The sequence below is a fragment of the Castor canadensis genome, chromosome 5 (genome assembly GCF_047511655.1).
Source record: "Castor canadensis chromosome 5, mCasCan1.hap1v2, whole genome shotgun sequence".
Classification (NCBI taxonomy): domain Eukaryota; kingdom Metazoa; phylum Chordata; class Mammalia; order Rodentia; family Castoridae; genus Castor; species Castor canadensis.
The window spans coordinates 1451996-1471426 of record NC_133390.1 but is presented as its reverse complement, the minus strand read 5'-3'; the positions used below and the strand labels follow the sequence as shown (position 1 = coordinate 1471426).

General features: G+C 50.3%; 1 protein-coding gene across 2 annotated transcripts in view; it reads left to right on the top strand.

Annotated features, from left to right (window-relative positions):
• Window positions 1-2352: 2352 nt before the first annotated feature.
• Slx9 (SLX9 ribosome biogenesis factor) overlaps window positions 2353-19431 on the top strand; it is a 32038-nt gene continuing 14959 nt past the window's right edge. The window contains exons 1-3 of one of the 2 annotated variants that reach the window (XM_074072501.1): window positions 2450-2574; window positions 3509-3549; window positions 8671-8779. In XM_074072501.1, coding sequence (XP_073928602.1) covers window positions 3526-3549; window positions 8671-8779 — 133 coding nt within the window. In that variant the 5' untranslated portion in view covers window positions 2450-2574; window positions 3509-3525. Of the gene's footprint in view, window positions 2575-3508; window positions 3550-8670; window positions 8780-19431 lie in introns of both variants that reach the window. The other variant, XM_020177215.2, reaches the window with a different exon arrangement.

Here is a 19431-nt window from a genome sequence, read left to right as displayed (position 1 = left end):
GGGTGTCCAGGTAGGGCCTTCCTCTGGGGCTGAGGCTGGCATTTGCAATCACTGTTGTCTCTTGGTTCTTGCCCATGTGTCATGTTGGTCCCAATGGGCAGGATGCAGTAGCCCCTTAGCATCTGTGCTAAGTCCAGCCATCCCAGGCATGTCCTCTACCACACTTGTGTGGTGGCTGTTCTTTGAGGGGCTACTCAAGCCCTCATGCATTCGGGTTATGACATGCAGCTGACAGCTGTTGCCAGTGCTCTGGGCCTGGAGAGGAGCCTTCAGCTATGTCTGCTATAAGAAGTACCAGGGCACTGCTGCCATCACAAATCAGACATGGGCTCAAAAGCTGGTGGGGAAGGCAAAGTTTACTTCTGCAGAAGGGTGTGTGTGCCTCCAACCAGAATCAGGCAGGCGAGCACACTGAACAGGAAGTCTGCTCAGTTTTTATCTCTAATGCAAGTCTGCCCCTCACCTTGATGGGTGGGTTTGGTTTCACAATCTTTGCGACTGTCTACTTAGAAAAGGGGGCACATGAAGTAAGGGGGACCTTGAAACAGGGAGAGCAAGAACATTCTTTTGGGTAATATTCATCTTTAAGCAAGCAGTTTGAGATTAGGACATCTGGCGATAACCAGCTCTTTGATTGCAAGAACTTTGCAAGGTTAGCTGGTACCTACACAAAGATAGTTATATTACACAGAAACTCCTTTGACAGGAAAGACCTGACTTTAGTTGATTCTCACACTGCTACTGAAGCAAGAGACAGCAGGCCTATACTTGACACAGGTCTCAACACATCAGCTGCCGTACATTTAACGGTCTCTTTCCTGAAACCGGTCTTTAGAAGGATTCTGCTTGTATGTATAAGGGTCACTCACACTGTGTCACAGCAGGAGACTGGGGACAAGTGATACAGGCATAAATAGAGCCAGAGGGAGTGGGTGAACACCAAGTTCTCCATTTCATGGAAGACGCTGGGTGCAGAGCAGTGCAGAGATCTGACTAGTGGGATAAAGAGGACCAGTGATGTTCCTAGAAAGTCAGTAGGAAACCGGGAATTCAGTATGACTGGGGAGGGGAACTAGGGCTGAGCAGGGGAGGAATACCTCCTTTTGGATGCTTTGCTTCCACTGACATTGAAGGGCTGTGGAACACCTATGTGGTCATCTGTCCTGTTTCCCAACTGGGTATCACCGGTGTCCTTCCTGAGAGGGGGGCGTCCAGATCTGTCCAGGACCCACTTTCCCTCTGCAAAGCCCTATCTCACTGTGGATCTTAGGCAAGGCTCAGTCCTGGACAGAGACCTGCCTTCCTTTGTGGCCTCAACCATGGTTTGTTTTATCCTAGATGTGTGAGACTACCCTGTGTCCACAGCTGACTGTGAGAAATACACACACCTGTCCATACTCAAAAGAATGGACTCTGACACGTGCAGTACAGTGAAAGTGAGACTTTAATGGCAACCTTGCAAGGCTGGGTGCCTGGTGAGCAGAGACCCCCAGAAGCTGTTATAATAAGGATATTATCTAGTGCGCAAGTCCCTCCCCGGGACTATGGGGTTTACATTCTTTTCACAGACCTGGCTTAATTCCTATTGGGTTATTTAAAACATGCCTCTTGGGACTGGTCAGATTTTAGAGGCGGGCTATAGGTGGTTATCCGCCTCTGTGGCCAAAAAGTCTCCATGTGCTATGTGCTTTCTGGTGCATAAGCCGTTCCCTCCCTCTATTGTGATTTATCCCACCAGTTTAAGTTCCCTTATCGGTTGCCTCTCCCCCAACATCCACAAGCAGATAACCAAGTAAAGGGCTAGGGTTAAACGCCTTGAAAACGGACCACTATCAACTTTATTTCTAACACTGACTCTTGGCCTGTTTTCCATGCACTCCTGCGCTGGACGCACAGGGTCGCATGAGCAGTTTACAGACTGCGCAAGACAGGAGATGCGCGGCCGCGGAACATCATTCGCCAACTCGTTCCCTTTTAAGTGGACGAGTAACGTCCAATTCAAGGAACTGTCCAGAGGACGAAATGCAGTAGTGCACAAAAAGAAATCGACGGGAAGAAACATGGACCAGCTTAGCTGGGGCGGCAGCTGGGACGTCAGTTACCTTCCTCAGTTTCAATCCTTTCCGACAGAAACACGCCATTTCCCATAATTTGCACCCCGAGACCTTTTCTCTCTTTGTTGCCCCAGGCCTTTCCGGAAGGCCAAGGATCGTGTAGCAAATACACCTTCGTGTACTTCCAACACCCTCGCCCCGGTCCACCGTGCTCCGACTGCGCACTGCGCACGCGCGCCACGAGGCACTTCCGGGCGGCGGCAGCGCGCGGAACCCGGCGGGCCGACTCCTGTTTCCGCCGGGCGCGAGCGCAGTGGGCCAACTTCCGGGAGGCTCGTCCTCGAGTGCGGCGGCGCTTCGGCCCGCGAGGCTCTCTGCCGGGAGGATGGGGAAAGTGAGGGGGCTGCGGGCCCGGGTGCATCGGGCCGCGGTGCGGCCCCGGGGCGAGGCGGCGCCGGGCCCGGTGCCCCCCGCCAAGGAGCCGGCCCTTGCGCAGGCCTCGGGCGCCGTGGGGGGAAGGGTAAGTCGGGGTGGGCGGGGGTCGCTCCCGGGGGCGTCTTGGATCCCGGCCGCTCCCGAGGCGCCTTCCCGACACGTGCGGAGTTTCCTGGGACCCCGAGGCTGACTCCCGAGCTCTGGCCCTGGCAGAGGCACCGCTGCCACCGATGTTGGGGGGCCTCCCGTCCCGGTCTGGGAACGCCCCACGGCTGTGCCAGCGGCTCCTAAGATCCCGCCGGGCTCTCGGGAAGGGAAGGAAGTGCGGGGTTGAGGAAGCCGAACCCAGAAACTCACCTTCCTGTGAACCCCTTCCCACTGGCCCTCTTCCTTTCGTCTCTGCTCCGAGCGTCTCCTGTGAGGAATCAGATCGGGCCTTGGTGCTGGGTCCCCACGCTCAGCACAGGATTTCCAGGGTGCGGCCTGGCCGCATTCAGGCCGCATTCCGTGTGGCGGGTGCTCGTCCTCGAGTCGCCCTGGAAGCATTTACTGAGGTCCGAGAGCCAGGGGCTCGCACGCAGCAGCAGTGGGCATTGTCAGTTCACGGGGCCAAGGGTTTCTGCAGTGTGAAAAGAAGCCATGTTTATGAAGCGTGTGCCGTGTGCTGTCCGTTGTACACACCTGGACAAGGGCCTTCACTTTCGCTCTGCAGTGGGAGATCTAAGAGTAAAAACATCACCAGGGACGCTCAGTGGAGTTGCTGATGTTTGCCCAACTCTGGCTCCAGAACCCTGGCTTTAAAACACTAACAACAAAGGGTTGATTGAGATGTAATTCACGTGTCAAAAAATCTTCCGTTTATAGTGTACCTTTCAGTGTTGTTTTAGTATATTCAGGGAGTCCTACACTGATTACTCTGAACTGAGAGGTTTTTTTGATTTTTTTTTTTTTAATCATCTCCCCAAAGAAACCGTAATCTGTCATTCTAGCAACTGTTAATCTACTTTCTGTCTCTGTAGGTTTGCCTCTTCTGCGCATGTCAGATACCTGGACGATATCAGTAAGTGACCTCTGTCCAGCTTCCCTCACTTAGCATGTCCTCCAGGTTCATGCTTTGAGCATTTTTTCTGCATCATAAATATATTCTTTTTGAGACTGAGTAATACTACAGTGTGTATGCGTTCCATTACCACAGCACAGTTTGTTTTTCCATGAGTTGATGGCATTTTGGTCCCCACTCTTTGGCTGTCATGAATAATACTGCTGTGAGCATTCACACATTTTTCTGTGGAGTGGAATTGCTGGGTCATATGGCAACTCTAGCTTTTTAAAGAAACTGCTAGACCAGCTCCCACCATTTTACACCTGCACCTGCAGTGCATGAAGGTCCCAGTTTCTCACACTGTCCCCAGTCCTAGTAATTGACTGTCTGTTACAGCCATCCTGGTAGATAAGAGGCGTATCTCCTTGTCATTCTGACTTGCATTTTTCCAAGTACGAATGATTTTTCATGAGCTTACTGGCTATTTGTGTATCTTTGTAGAAATATCTCTTCAAGACTGGCATCTGTTTTTAAATTGAATTTTTAAATCTTTTTGTAGCTGAATTGTAAGAGTTCTTTATATATTCTACGCACTAAATGCTTGTCAGACATACATAGTTTACAGTGTCAAGTTTTTACAGTTCTATTTTTTCTTTTAAAGCTCTGTGTTGATGCTGTGCTTGGAAGCATACACGTTTCTAATTTTGTTGAAGTACAAAAGTCTTTTCTATTTTTGTTTGTGCTTTAGTGTCACATCTAAGACATTATTGCCTCATCTAGGGCGTGGAGATTTATATGATCAGTAGCTGGGATTATGGGCTTGTGCCACCACACCCAGTGCAGTTGATTTCATTTTTAAGTATGGTGCGAGGCTGGCATTCTTTTGTATGTGGGTTTCCAGTTGTGCTAGCACTCTTTCCCTATTGAGTAATCTTGGACCAAGTACACATGAGTGTATTTCTCATCTCTCAGTTCTGTTCCATTGGTCTTTATGGCTGTCTTTATGCCAGTGTCATACTGTGGATTTTCTTTTTCAAGGTTGTGTGGCTATTCTGGGTCTCTTGCATTTCCATATGAATTTTAGGATGAACTTGTTCATTTCTGCAGAAAAGGCAATTGGGATAGAGTTTTATCTAATATTTAGATTGGTACAGGAAGTATTGGCATCTTAAGGATTAAGTCTTGCAGTCAGTGACAACAAGGTATCTTGCCGTACTGGGGTTTGAACTCAGGGCCTGCCAGCCAGGTGTGCTACCACTTGAGCTACGCTTCCAGCTTGCCATTTGTCTTTCTGACTTCTTCAAATGTGATTTGTAGTTTTTAGCATAAAACTCTTGTACTTTTATTAAATTTATTCCTAAATATCTTACAAATTTTGATGCTGTTGCAAATGGAATTTTATTTTTGGATTATTTGTCACTGCAGAATAGAAATACTACTGAATTTTTCATATTGATCATGTGCCTTGAAACTGCTGAACTTACTGAGGAAGTTCTTTGTGGGATTTCTTAGGAATCCAGTTTTTTGTTGACTACTTAGGACTTTTTGTATAGAAGATATTACCGTCTGTGACGAGATAGTTTTGCTTCTTGTACTGCTGCCTTTTATTTCTTGAACTTGCTTACTTGCTCTGACTAAAACCCCTATTGCAGTGTCCAGTACAAATTTCCAGTGTGGATGTCCTTATCTGGCACCTGACCTTTGGGAAAAGCATTTTGTCTTTTGCCATTAAGTGTGGTGTTTTCTGTGAAGTTTTGTGATTGATCCAGGGCTTCTGTACATTAAAATTACTTATGGCTTATACTTGTTTATTTCCAATGAAGTATAGAACCTTTGCTCATAAATAGTTCTGTTCCCCTCCACTCTTACCTAAGGTGTGTTTATATATGTTACCAACCTGACCTTAAAACTATTCCTTATATTTACCTACATGTTTACTCTTTCCAGTGCTCCTTATTTTGTTTTTGTGGATTTAACTGCTGTCTGGTACCATTTGCTTTCAGCCTCAGAAACTTCCTTAACACTTCTTATAAGGCAGGTCTGCCAGCAGCAGGTTCTCAGCTTCCTGAAGATACTGGGAGTATCTTCAGGTAGTTTTTGAGGACATGAGATTCTGGGTTTTGACTATTTTTATTTTGGCACATCAAGTATGGTATCCCACTGCCTACTGGCTTCTGTTTTTATTAAGTTTGAGAACCATTGCTTTATTTATTTCTTCTTTGTTGGCACTGGGGTTTGAACTCTGGACTTTATGTGTGGTAGGCAGGCATTCTATGCTTGAGCCACTCTGGCAGCCCCTGTCTGCTGTTTCTGATGGGAAGTGAGTGGTCAGTGTGCCAGGGTTCTCTTGTTGTGATGAGTCATTTTCCTTTTGCTGTTTTCAAGATTTCTCCTTGGCTTTGCATTAATCATTTTGATTTAATGGGTCTTGGCATAGATCTCTGCATTCATTCTGTTTGGAGTTTACCAGCCCTGGAGTTCATTAAGGATAGTGTTTTTTCATCTAATTTGTCCATTTTTCAGCCATTATGCCATGGTATATCTTTCCCTGCTGCGTCTCTTTTCCTTTGCTTCCATTGTAACTACATACACTGCAGTGGTGTCACACATTGCCATTGGGCTTTGTTCTTTGTATTTTCTTTGGGTGGCATAATCTCAACTTTCTTCAAGTTCACCTATTTCTTTTGCTGGTCAAATCTACTTTTGAATTGCTCTAGTGAAAAATTACATTTCCGATACTTTCTGGCTCTAGAAATAAATTACTTTCCTTCCTCCTCAAAGTACTTTCCCTTTACTGTTACTCTCTGTGTGATGTGACGTTGTTATACTTTCTTTAATTATTTACAAATGGTCTTTCTTAGTTTTTTGATATATTAGCTTTTTATTACTGTGTCAGAATACCTGAGGCAGACGAGAGGTTTACTCGGGAGGCAGAGGTATGTAGGATTGTGGTTTGAAGCCAGCCTGGGTAAAAATTTAGTGAGACTCCATCTCAATCAATAAAAAGCTGGGCTTGGTGCTGAGCTTCAGTGGCTTGTGCCTGTAATTCTAGCTACTTGGGAGGCAGAGATCAGGAGGATCATGGTTTGAAGCCAACCCCAGGCAAATAGTTCATGAGACCCTACCTCAAATACTCAACACAAAAAAGAGCTGGCATAGTGGTTAAGAGGTAGAGCACCTGTCTAGCAAGCGTGAGGCCCTGAGTTCAAACCCCAGTGCTGTGTGCACCTGTCATCCCAGCTACATGAGAAGCATAAAAAGGGGGACTATGGTCCAGGCCGGCCCAGGCATAAATGTGAGACCTTATTAAAAAATAACTAATGGCGAAAAGGATCAGGTGGCATGGTTCAAGTAGTAAAGCATCTGCCTTGCTAGTGCAAGACCCTGAGTTCAAACCCCAGTTATGCTGCCAAAATAAGAAGTGCTTTGTTTAGCTGGGAGCTGTGGGGATTAGAAGTCCAAAGAGCATGTGCGTGTCAACTCTGGTCCCCACAACCAGCTGCACACACCATGCAGGGGCACGCATGTCACTTTTAACATGGCCACCAGGTGCAGTCAGGCACGGTGCTGTGCGCTGTAGTCTCAGCACACGGGGCTGAGGCAGGAGTATCTCTAAGCCTGGAGTCATGATCAGCCTGGACAACGAAGTGAGACCTTGTCTCAAAACAAAGCAAACAAAACAAAAACCAGAAAGAGAGCTAGATTTGGAGGACAAAGTAACAAATGGGATTTGAACATATGCCTAACTGAGGCCCTTTATTGTGGGGTAGATGGTGAAGCGGGGTTCTTTTTTCTGATCGGATAATGGCGTTGCAATCTGTAAGACACATGCATGCAGTATAATAGCCATACTTTTACATCAAGCTCCACCACCCACAGTAATGCAGTATGAAGTGTCATCGTGGGAAAAGTTACAGTGTAAAGAGCGCTTGAATGCTCCCAGCAGACCTGCACCTGATCCACAAGATGTGTGCTCCCCATGTCTCCTGGCCTCCTGCTTCCCTGTGCCTGCTCAGTGCTCCCCATCTGCCCTCACTCTGCTGGGCTCCAGGCTGCCACCCTGTGAACTCTGACCCATCCTCTCAGGCTCTGGGTGAGGGACTCAAGGGGCCGCAGTCCTGCCTGATCCTCCTGGTGCTCTGGCTGGATTCTGCCTCTCCATCAAATGTGGGAAAGACACAATTTTACCTCTGCCATCAAGGGTTTGGGCCTGGGACTTAAACCAGTGCGAGTAAAGTGAACATGTTTATTTAATAAGAGTTCCACATGACATAGAAGCCTCATAAGGAAGTAAAGACCCAAAGGGTGGCAAAACCTAAATGTTCTTTTGTGTGTGTCTGCTGGGGATTGAACCAAAGCCTCTTGAATGCTAAGCACATGCTCTGCCACTGAGCTACATCCCCAGCCCTCCCAAATGCTTGTGTACTAGGCTGAACAAAGGGAGGCAATTGTAGAAAATCGCTAGATCATGTGGGGAGACTAAAGGAAGGCAAGGGAGTCCCTTCAGCAAGGTCTGTGTCAGTAGAGGATTCTCTCAGCTTGGACTTCAGTCCTTTAATGATGAGGTATAGGGAAGTTTGCTTCCATTGGGGTTCCTCCTGTATCTGCTGCTATTTTAAGTGCCTTAACCCAAAATAAGCCTTCCAGAGTGGCATACTTTTGACTGGTCTAACAAGCCCTTCCTGGGGACCGATGCTGTGGTTCCTGCAGATGTCATAGAGCTTGGGCCTTGAGTGAGCCTAGTAGGTGTGGCTGCAGAGTGACTTACAGGGTGTGAAATCTTGAGGTAGAATGAATGTGGGGTGGAAGTAGACCTGGGGATGGATGAAGCTGCTGACAAGGCTGCTGAGGTAAAAATGTGGGAGCGTGGCAGGAAGCAGAGATGAAAAGGCTAAAAGGAAGCAAACGGCTTACAAGTCGCCTGGGAGTTGGTGCTGACCGTGTCCCAGTGAGGAGAGGAACAGAGCTTGCCTGCCCTCTGAGGCAGAAAGGCAAAGGCCGATAGGCTGCTCTGGGGACTTTCTCCCTGGCAGAGAATCTGAAGGGCCATGGCTGTGTGTGTTTGGCCCGGCATTTTCCTTGGAAACCACGAAGCCAACTTGACGTTGTCTTCTTTCTTTTCTTTGTTGGGGACTGTAGGACTGGGCATTTGTTCATACCGACATCTTTGCCAAGACCCAGATAGACCCCAGTGCCTTGGTGCAGAGGCTGGAGCTGGACCAGAGGAGTGTGTCTTCTCTCAGGAGAGGTGAGTCGCCACCCTAGGAGAGACAAGGGATAGCTAGCTATACCTCAGCACAGGCTGTTCATCTGCATAGGGCGGACCAAGTTCAGGCGAGTCTGAACCTTTAAAAATACTTCATTTTTATGGGAAAATTTAAAAGATACACTGAAGTAGAAAGTCTGTTGAGAAACTCTGTGCCCGCCACCCCCCACCAGCAGGTACATATGTGGTATTTCATTCATAAACTCTTTCCTGGGGTAAGGCAAGCTTAGCTACAGGGTGTTACCACGGGTAGTAAGTGAGCAGTAATTCCCTAGTGTCAGTAAGCACACGATGCTCACCTGATTTCTCAAGAAGCAGGGCCACAGGCCTCCAGTTCTTCCCCACCTTTTCCCCTTCTTGCTCTTTAGATGTAGGGAGCAGGTTTTTCCTGTTGTGCGCCCCCTCTTTTTGATTTTGCTAATTGCATTGTCATGGTGTCTTTTATTGTTTCTTTGACCCAGCCAACATTCTGACCCTGAGCTTGGTTTCAGCTATGGTCTGGAGGTGGAAAACTGCCCTGCCGACAGGGTATGCACCTGGAGGTGAGGGGCCTGGGCCTGGGGCCCACCTCCCACCTCTTTCTGGGTAGAAGCCATTCGTAGATACTTCTAATGGTGGTTTTTCTCACTCATAGCTAAGCATGTAAAATCCATAGCATTTGTGACCAGGCCCTTAGTCTCTCCCCCAGACCCTCCAGGACAGGGTTGTTTGCCCTGTGTGTAATCCTCCTGCATTTTACATGCAAAACTTCTGACATGCCTAATCCTGCTGTGCATTGTAATCTTCAGAATTTAAGTAGCTGTCTTCTTTGTCTTACTGTTTTAGAAGTCATTTTGTGTTCTCATAGTACTCCATGGAATCAATGTACATAGTTTTCTTAACTATTTTTGGGTAATTAAGCACCTCTTAGGATATTCCTGTTATATTTTCAGGTTTCTGTATACAACTTGTAAACAACTCTTGGAAGGTGTAATTGTGTCACAGGTATGATTTTGTATCAAGTGTTTTCCAAGGGGCCTGCATGGCCTCATGGTCTGCATCACTGCGGTGTGGCGTTTTAAAAATCTGGATGCTCTTATTTGTGCACACAAACCTTAAGTAAGGGACCAGTCATGGCCTCATGAATTTTCACAGACCCTGCAGTGTGGCCTCGGGGTGCCCTGTGGGCATCAGGCCTGCGACTCAGCCTCTCTTCACCATGCTGCTTCCTCGTTTCTAGCACTTCTGGTTTTGGTGTTGGTCACTGCTGCAGGCTGGTCAGCACCCTGGGCCCAGTGGGTGGGGGGGGGTGCCTTGTGATTCCCCCAGGATCATGCTGGGTTGGGGCAGATCATGCAGCTTGTGCCTTAGTCACTGGTCTAACCTGCTTGGTTTCAGCAGCTGTATGTGGTGCCTGTGTGCATTAGCTTGTGCCTCATCCTTTCTCTTAGCAGTCTGTCAGAAATAGCTCTGTGTCTCTGGCTCAGGAGCTGACGTGGCCCCAAGGAGCAGAGCCCCGCCGACTTCTGGTGCATCACTTGGTGAACAGATGTTTGTCATGGCCCCCATGTGCATACAGGGGCTGCCCTAAATACACCCCACATACACCCTGGGGTCTGAGTCCCTGCTGCTGCTTTGCTGGTGGTGTCTTTAGTGTTTCTACTGGAGCCTTGAGAGCCAGCTGGCTGGGGAGCCCCTTCTGCCCCCCTAGCTCCCCTCCTGCCCTTGGACTTGTCTCCTTGTTACAGGAAGGGGCTCTGTGCTTCCTGTGAGGACGTGCTGGGCTATGAAGCCACAATTGGGGGGGGGGCTCCTGAAATGTCTGGCTGCACCTCCTACCTTGTCAAGGTGGGGTGTGGGTGCAGACCTGAGACTGGAGCAGAGTGTCCTCCCATCCCCTCAGTTGTCCTCCTCCCCCCCTCCCCAAACTTAGCTATGCTCTCTGGGCCAGGGCCTGTGCTGGAAGGGTCTTCGCTGCAGGACCCACGTGCCGAGTGGCTTACAGCTCCTCTATGCTCTTCAGGCAGGGGTTGCGGGGCTAGTGATAGATCCAGGTGAGCACCACTCCTGGGTCTTTAACCTATACTTGAAGCTGCCAGGTGTGTAATGAACCTGTGGATTATGTGGCCTGGATGATGGCGATGGTGTGCTGTCTGGTGCCTGCATTCACTGACCTTGGGCACAAAACTGATACTTGGTTTTGTGCTATGCAGAGGAAATGGTCAAGGGAGCACATTCTAGAGTTCTGTTTCTACTTCTATGTTTTTCTCACTGGAAAGTTACAGTGAGTTATTCTCAGACTAGGACCTGGACTCAAGCGTGGTGATGCAGACAGGAAGGGGCAGAACTGGTAGGAGGACAGGGTAGGACTGGGGCTCTAGGAGCCAAAGGATGCAGGAGGCACTGGGGAAACAGGTCTTCATGATTGCTGGGCTGGGTGAGGTGGCTGCTGAACCAGGGTGCATGGAAACTCAGAGTGTGTGGACAGGACTGGCCCTAGTCCAGGTTGTTGGATTTAATTTAGATCCTGACTTCCCCCATTCTGAGCAGAGTGAGAGACCTGTAAGCATCCTCTCATTCCTTGGTGAATGTGGCTGGTAGGAGTCTCCCTTTTGTGAGGTCCTTGTCTCTGTGCTTGAGCTCTGTCCAGCAGAGGGCAGCAAAGTCACATTTCCATTTAGATTAGCCCAGCTGAGGACTGCTCTTAGCTGATGCAGGGGCTCGCTGCTTGGAAAGAGAGCTCTTCACACAGGTGCAGGACTGAGTAGGTGTAAAGGGCTGTCTTTTGGAGTTTTTAAAAAGACAGCTCTGAAGTCAGGGGTATAGCAGAAACCTTGTAGAACATATTCCTCTCGTGTTCCCACCCTGCCCCCAAACTTAAAACAAATGTGTGAGTTCTATGAAGCTGCTCTGGAAGCAGGTCTCAGCACAAGATGGCCTTGACCTTGACCTTGTTGCTGTGCCGTTTTTGGCTGTTCTGCAGTGCAGGTGTAGGGCTAGTTAGAGGCACTTGTTCCCACTTGTGCTCCCCATAGAGTGTCATTCTGCTGAGCCTTACCTGGGTATGTGGGAAGTTGTGGATTAGGTCTGGCATCCTTGTGAGTGAACCTTAGGAGGCACTAGATGGGGGTTGGTGTGCTCTTAGTGGTATTTCCTGGGTCTTCTGTCCTGCAGCCATGTAGTGCAGTGCCGAAGTGAGCAGGAGCCAGCACAGAGCCTGCTGTGGTTAGGTTGTGCCCATCACTTCCTAGCAATCTGAGGCTTTCTGAGCTCGGTGCCTTCATCTGCAAGGTACTGTGTTACCCCTGAGCTCATCCTTAAAGAGCTGCGAGTATGGAGGCTGCTCCAAGCAGGTGACAAGGCGAGGCTGCAGCTGTGACAGTGGTCCTCGCTCCTGTCCATCCTAGAATACATGGCATCAACTGGCACAGGCTCAAGACAGCATGGTACGCTACTCCTTCATTGGATTAAAGTCTCCTGTTGGATTGAAGGCCTTAAAAACAGTTTGCACAGCAGTGGAAGAACATGCACTAACAGATTGATTTGAGCTCAGCCAGCCTTCCTGTGAGCTGCCTGGGTGCTCTGTGCTGTGGTGAGCCTTGGCCCACTCATGTGGCTTATGAGGAGACTGTTGGGGTGCCTGCCTTGTCACAAGATGTGGAAACCCATGACCATTGAGGGGACGGCATCTTACTGTGCCTGGACATCTCCAGGCACCAAGAAATAGGGAGGTGTACGGCCATTCAGAGTCTTGGAGGAGACCTGGGTGTGGCCCTTCACCCTGTCCTGTTGTGGCCTGGCTCACAAATTGTGGCTTTCAACCCTATAGATACTACTGCAGCTGTGGCGACACTTGAACCTCTATGTTACTCTTTTGTGAAAAATAATATTTGTAACTGAGATAGCAGCCCGTGCAGCACCAGAAGACACACTTGGTCTTGCCTGAGATGTCCGCTATGCCTGGTCCTGTGTGTGATACAAGTACATGCTCACATTGGGCCTGCTGCAGGAGGCCCTGACCTGTTAGGAACCCTGGTGCTCTTCCCTCTCAGGAAGCAGCCATGCTAAGCTTAGCCAGCGGATCCTCAGAGCCTGCTGGCCATGGGGAGAGAGTGATGCCTCATCAGAACTGCCTGCCATCAGGGGAGATGTTTACATTATTTCTGGAATTACTTTCTAGAACTTTCTGTCAGGGAAATGGACCTGGCCCCTTCAGGCCTGGCCTGTTGTTTTGGGACCAGAATCTTGACCCAGGAGCCTTTTCCTTTCCCTGTGGGTCAGTCCCCAGCTGCTTCAGAACTACCCTCCCATAAGAGGGGAACCCTGAGCCCACCACCAGTGGTCTTTTGCCTGAGCTATATAACCATTTTGTGGTTCCTCTCCTCTTTGGGGTACTGCTGCTCAGGTGAGTGTCCTGGGTTTTGGACACCCACCTGCTTGGGAAGGCAGGCAGGGAGGGAGGTGTCATCTGAGTGTGCGGGCTGCTGTTGCTAAGCCTGACACTTTGGATCTGTGGCTGGAGCTATTTTGGTTCTTAGCATATTTTTGCTGTTTGTGGCCCGGCTGGCAGTGTCCTGCCGAGACCGTCTGCTCCTCCCTATGTCATTGGCAGCTGGGCCAGAGGGCGGCTACAGGTTTTCAAACAGAAACCTGGGGTAGACTAGGAAGATGGGGAGGCCTGTGCGGTGCTGCATGCAGATGTGCCACCGGCTGCCCAGCAGCCACTGTCCTGAAGCCTGATGGACTCTGCCCTTGATCTGGTTGTGTCCCTCTGGGCATCCTCACCTGTATATTTCCCAAGCAGGGTGTGTTAGATTGGGTCCTCCTGGAGTGTTGTGGGTGATTGATTGGTCCTTAGACTCTGACCCTCCCAGCGTGACACTGAGCATGCCCCTGGCTGCAGGGCTTCTCTCCTCTGTAGGCTCATTGCTGGGTGGCTGTGGGTCAGTACTGAGACACCATGGCATTAGGTTGGTAGGATGCCAGTATGTTCCTCATCCTGAGTGCAGCTGTGAGGTGGGCTCAGACTGCAGGGGTGGGAAGGCCTTAAATGACCCTTGCAGAGATTTCTTAGCCCAGGCTCTCAAGTTGCATGAGGCTATGCCTCAGGCTTCTGTTTTACAGTAGAATGCTGTGGACTCTGCCTTGCCCTCTTTGTGCAGGTGAACTGCAAGTAGAGCTCAGTGCAAGACTTGGTGCCATTCTTTAGGCAAGAAGGAGTTGTCTTGTTTACTCCTGAATGAAACTAGTTTGGGGCTAATACTTCTTCTCTAGCAAGACAGGGATAGTTTGAGCAGAGGCTGAGGCCACAGGTATGACTGTGACCAGGCCGACCTTGAGGTCAGTGCTGCTGGCCTTCGTGAGGTGCGGTGGGCACTTTGTGTTTGAGCGTCTTATTCCCTTCCTGAGCACAGAGGCAACAGCACAACTCCCCCGGGGAGGCTGACGCTGCTCTTGGCCTGGGTCATGGCACACCATGACCTCACCATGACCTCACCTGGATGCCTTGCCGGATTCACTTAGTCCCAGTAACCGGAAGATCCTTTTGAGTTTTCTGCTATGTGCCAAGCCACATTTGTAAACAGTGTCACTTTCATCCATCTCGCCTTTTTTCATTTTTATGCCTTTTATATGTTTTTCTTACCTTGTTGCCCTAGCTGGCAACCTAGCAAGACAGCAGGGAAGAAGTCAGTTTCAGGCCTTGACTCCCTTTTGTTGTGCTGCTTAAGAGCCTGGTAGGACTCTCACTTGAGCTTTTATCGGCCATGCTTGCCCGTTGTCAGAAGCCTGTTCTAGTGTCCACTGAGACAGCTGTGGGTTTTGAGCCCACCTTTCTCCCTCAGCTAGGCTCCATGCTCTCTGCAAGGGACCCATCCTGTGGGACTCTGTCCAGCTGTGTAGATTGCAGAGAGAATGGGGAGCATCCTGTGGGTGCCCTTCTGTCTGGGCAGATGTGGTTCCTTCATCCAGCCCCTTCCAGGGGGAGGCTGATATGGGCTTCAGTGTCTCAAGCTGGGGGCTACCCAAGATGGCACTTTGGAAAACTCTGACTGTACGTGGTTTTGTCCCCTAGATTGGCATGTCTGCTATTCTAAACGCCCACCCTCAGGCCCTGAGAGAAGAAAATCCTGGTGAGCCCTCTGCCTCCATCTCAGGGTCAGTACTGGAGAAAGCCTGGGGCCTGGAGTGCACCTGTGCCTAACTCAGAAATCCCTCCTGACACATACCAGGAGGGTGATAGAGAGGAGGTAGCAGTGACTGAGTGGGGGAGGCTAACCAAGGCTTCCCTCTGCTGGATGGCGGGGCTTTCCAGCAGCTGCCAAGATACCACAAAGCCTTCCCAGCTCTGGAAAGTGCCCTTGGGGCCAAACCACAAGGTGTTTCATGTCACAGTCAGTCATAGGATTTGGAGTCTTGCCCTTTCTACATGCAGAATGGTTTGGAGTACCTAACAGTTCAGGAAAGACAAGTTTTTTCATCAATAGAAAGGGTACTTTTAGGGCTGGGGGTGTAGGTCAGTGGTAGAACACTTGCTAACATTCTAGCGATAGTTCAAAGTGAATCAAAAACGAGTAGCCAGAACTGCAGCTGTACTATATACATTTACTTGAGAGAAAAGTGCAAGTCAGCATGTACAAGGCCTAGGCTCCCTCCCTGGCACCACCAAACACAAAAAAGAGGAATAAAGGGTTCTTTTAGTTGGTAGGGATGCATGGTTAATAATTTTCAGAGCATTGTCTTTGGTTAGGATGAATCTGCCCAATTTTTAAAAACGTCTTTTGGCTTTTCTTTAACATGGTTCCTAATGACAAAGGTGCCCTTTAGGTAGTGCGAGAACTTAGGAGACATGCCAAGGAAAGGCACAGACTCCTAGCCAAGCCCTCAAGGATGATTGCCTGCTCCAGCCTCTGGCCAGGTTGCTTCTCTCCCTGTGAGTGTATCTGCTCCCAGAGATCACTGAGCTTCCTCCATTGTGTCCCACTAAGACTGCCTCTTACTGTGTGCGGGAGTGACAATGACAACTCCATGGTGCCAGTGAGAGCCTCCTCTGTGGTGACTTCTCTGTCTCTTTACCCATTTGCACAGATGTGTGTACACCAGACCCTCACTGCTCACGTATTACACAGCAGTTCTCTTGGAGGCTGGTGAGAGTTCATTTGTCACATGACACAATTGTCACTATATGTAACAAACATCTTTGTGAATGTGAGTACACATATTTATAGGGAGAGCCACAGCTGTGGGATTGCCAAATCAAAGGTGTGCACATTTAAGACACAGCAGGTGCTGCCCCATCCTATCCCCCTTGCTCTGCTTCTGCAACAGCTCCCCATATTCTTGTTTGAGGGCTGTGAGCCACCTTGGCCTGAGCTTGGACTTGCTGTCTGGGTCGGGGTCACACCACAGATACTGGCAGCTAGATAGGTCTGGGCCCTATGGTTTGGCAGTACAGAAACAGGGCTTTGGCTCATCATTCCAGAGTTGAGCATCAGAGAGTCTACTCTTTTAGCCCTGTCCTCACCACAGGAGCTCCTTTGTGGGGCTCTCAAAGCCCCAGTGACCTCAAAGGACAGTGCTGGCCTAGTGCTGTTGGGCTGCCTTCTTGAACTACTGCTCCTCCCTGTGTAGGTGTGTCCACAGCAGCTGCCTCCTGGGCTCTGGTGAGGACTCAGGGAGGGAGGTATGGTGGAGGGATGCAGCCCACGGTCGGCAGGCTCATCCTGTGTTGCTGTGTTCGTCACCTCCTCCCCACCACCGTCCATCTGCCTACTGGCTCTGTGGTCACCAGGACACTGATGCCTTGGATTCCAGCCCAGGTCAGGCATCAGGGTGGATGACAGGAATACCCCTGGCTGCTGATGGGCCCCACCTCAACCCAAACCATAGGAGCACTCAACCCGTCACAAGGCTGGGTTGGCCTTCGTTTGTTTGTCTTTTGAGACAAGATCTGCCTGTGTATGGGCATTGAACTTGTGATCCTCCTGCCTCCCCCTCTTGAGTGCTGGGCATTACAGGTATGCACCACCACACCAGCTTCCGTTCCTCTTAGCCCTTTAGGCTTGTTGGCTTCATCAGCAATGGTCAATCCCGAGGCTTTGGCTACCTGGAAGGAGTATGAGGTGTGGTTTCTGTCAGCATGCTGCCCTGGGTTAGGTCCATCTTGGCTTGGGACACACCTGATTCCTGCCAGGGCCCTGAGTGTTTGGAGCTTTGAGACACACCTCCTAGGGAGGTTGTACTTTGAAGGAATGAGGGAATGACTGCTCCCTCCAGAGTTCTGTCTGCCTCCCCCAACTGGGGTTCCATGGGGTTTGGTTTGATGAGGTTGTCATGGTCCCCTAAAAGCTCATGTATTGAAGACTTAGTCCCAGCTGGTTCTCCTTCTAGGAGGTGGTGGAACCTTTAGGTGGTGGGGTCTGGTGGGAGGAAGTTAGGTCACTGGGGACATGCCCTTGAAGGAGATAATGGGACCCTGGCCCTGAGCTCTCTTTTCTGCTTCTTGGCTGTCATGTTCCACCTCATACAACCATGGTGTGCTGCCTTGTCACAGGCCCAAAGTGATGGGGCCAAGAGACCACAGACTGAAACTTCTGAAACTGTTAGCCAAAATAAACCTTTCCTCTTTGTTTTTTGGGGGATGGGAGTGTTTCTCTGTTGCCCTGGCTGGCCTCAAACTTATGATCCTCCCACCTCAGGCTCCTGAGTACCTGGGGTTACAGGTGTGGGCTACCACACCCTTCCTTTGCTTATCTCAGGTGTTTTCTCACAGTGATGGAGGGGACTTGCCCTCCTCCCCTGGTGCTGTGGTGGTAATAGATCAGGCGAGAAGGACCAGGTGGAGAGGTGTGGGCTTCCCATGCACCAGGTGGCCTGCACTCACAGCAGGGAGGGCACAGGGCACCTGGTTCCCGCCTGCAGCCCTCAAGCTCAGCATGATGGTTGGTGGGTTCTCTTACGCTGTTGTTATTATAAGCTTGGGGGTACTTGCTCACCCCTGAGACCAAGCTGCAGGTTGGACTTTGCAATCTGGGCACCTACTTTCAGTCTGGTTCTCTAATGAAGACAGCTGGGTGACCTGCCCTGGCACGGTTGTTACTTGGTCAAATCACTGGGGCTACAGTGCTGACAACATGGGTAACCTAGTGGTCAGGCGAAGCCTAGATGTGGGCACACTTCTGCCTGCTGCAGATGGGGCTGAGCTGCTGCTTCTGCCCTGGTGGCTCCCCTGAGTTCCCTATACTTGGCAGCAAGCAAGCTAAGCTTACTGCCTTAGCCTGTGTCCTGTTCTAGGTGAGAAACCAGAGGAGCCCACTGATATCACACATGTCCCTACGCTCAGTGTGGGGGCTTATATACCTGTCCTGTTGCCTCGTAGTTATGGACTTGCCTGTATGCCCTCATGCAGGAATCTGTGCAGGGAGTGTCACCTTGTCTAGAACGTGATACGGTGGGGCAGACTGGGGGCCCAGAGAGTAGCAGGATCCTGGGGCTGCTGACCAGGGTCTGGGGCCTTGGTGTGATGTCAGCATTTTAGGCCCTGGTGCCTGCTTGGTCCGGTTCCCCAGAGACATGAGGGTGGTGCTGGGACTCCTGGCCAGGGCTGGAAGGGTTACACACCACACTCCTGATGTGGCCTGCACCAGCTTCCTTCATCCCAGCATGGCGCCAAGGCAGGTTACTGTTTGAGTTCATTTCCACTGTCTTAGATTTTTTTCTTTTGAAGTAATTTCAAAGTTACAAAGAAGTTGCAGAGAATTCCTTCCTGCTCCACTTGGGGCGCCCCACCATCAGGCACTTCTGAATCCTTGTTTGGCCAGGCCTGGTTCCTTCACAGGCTTCCACACGTCCCAGATTCCTCAAGTCCCATCCCAGCCCTGACAACCCACGTTTGGGTCCCAGTGTCACCTCACTTGTGGTTTGATGCAGTGTGCAGCCACATGGACGATGTCTTGAGTGTCTGCCAGGGTTACTGCCTTCTCTTGACAACCTGTTTCTGCTTTGTTTGTCCCTGGATGCCGAGGGGTCTGTTGTTCTAGCCAGGAAAATCTGCACACATTAGAATCAGGAGACCGTGTCTCCTTCACAAGTGTTCTGGGTGAATGTGGCCAGGGCTGAAGCCATGTCATCTCTGGGAAAATGAGTGAAAGCCGACAATAAGGGCCTGCATTGTGCTCTGGAGCAGGCTGGGGACAGGGATGCCACCCCTGTGAGCTCATTCCACTCCCTTCCAGTTCCCAACCCTGCCTCCGTCCAGCTAGGCTCCTTTCCCCACAGGAACGCCTGAGGGGCTCGCCTTACTGGGGTTCCTGTAAGGTTGCCTGTCTTCTCCAAAGGCTGTATGAATTCTAGAGAGGCTCTGGGCTTATTCCCTAAACTCACACATAGCATGGAAAGTTTGTCCTTCCTGAGTGCCCAAGGACATGGGGGCTTCATGAGGCTCAGTGCTCTGTGAGGGGCCTCCCATCCCATATCCTGACTCCTGCTGACTAGTTGCTCTGGTCCGGCTTTTGCACCAAGGGTCAGAAGGAAGCCTTGTACTGGCCAGGGGCAGTGTCCCCTGGCTGGCTGCAGCCCATCTGGGCACTGTCTTAGCTGTGGCCATCCTCAGAAGAGGAGTCTCAGAACTGCCCAAGGCTCCAGCTGGCACTGCTTGG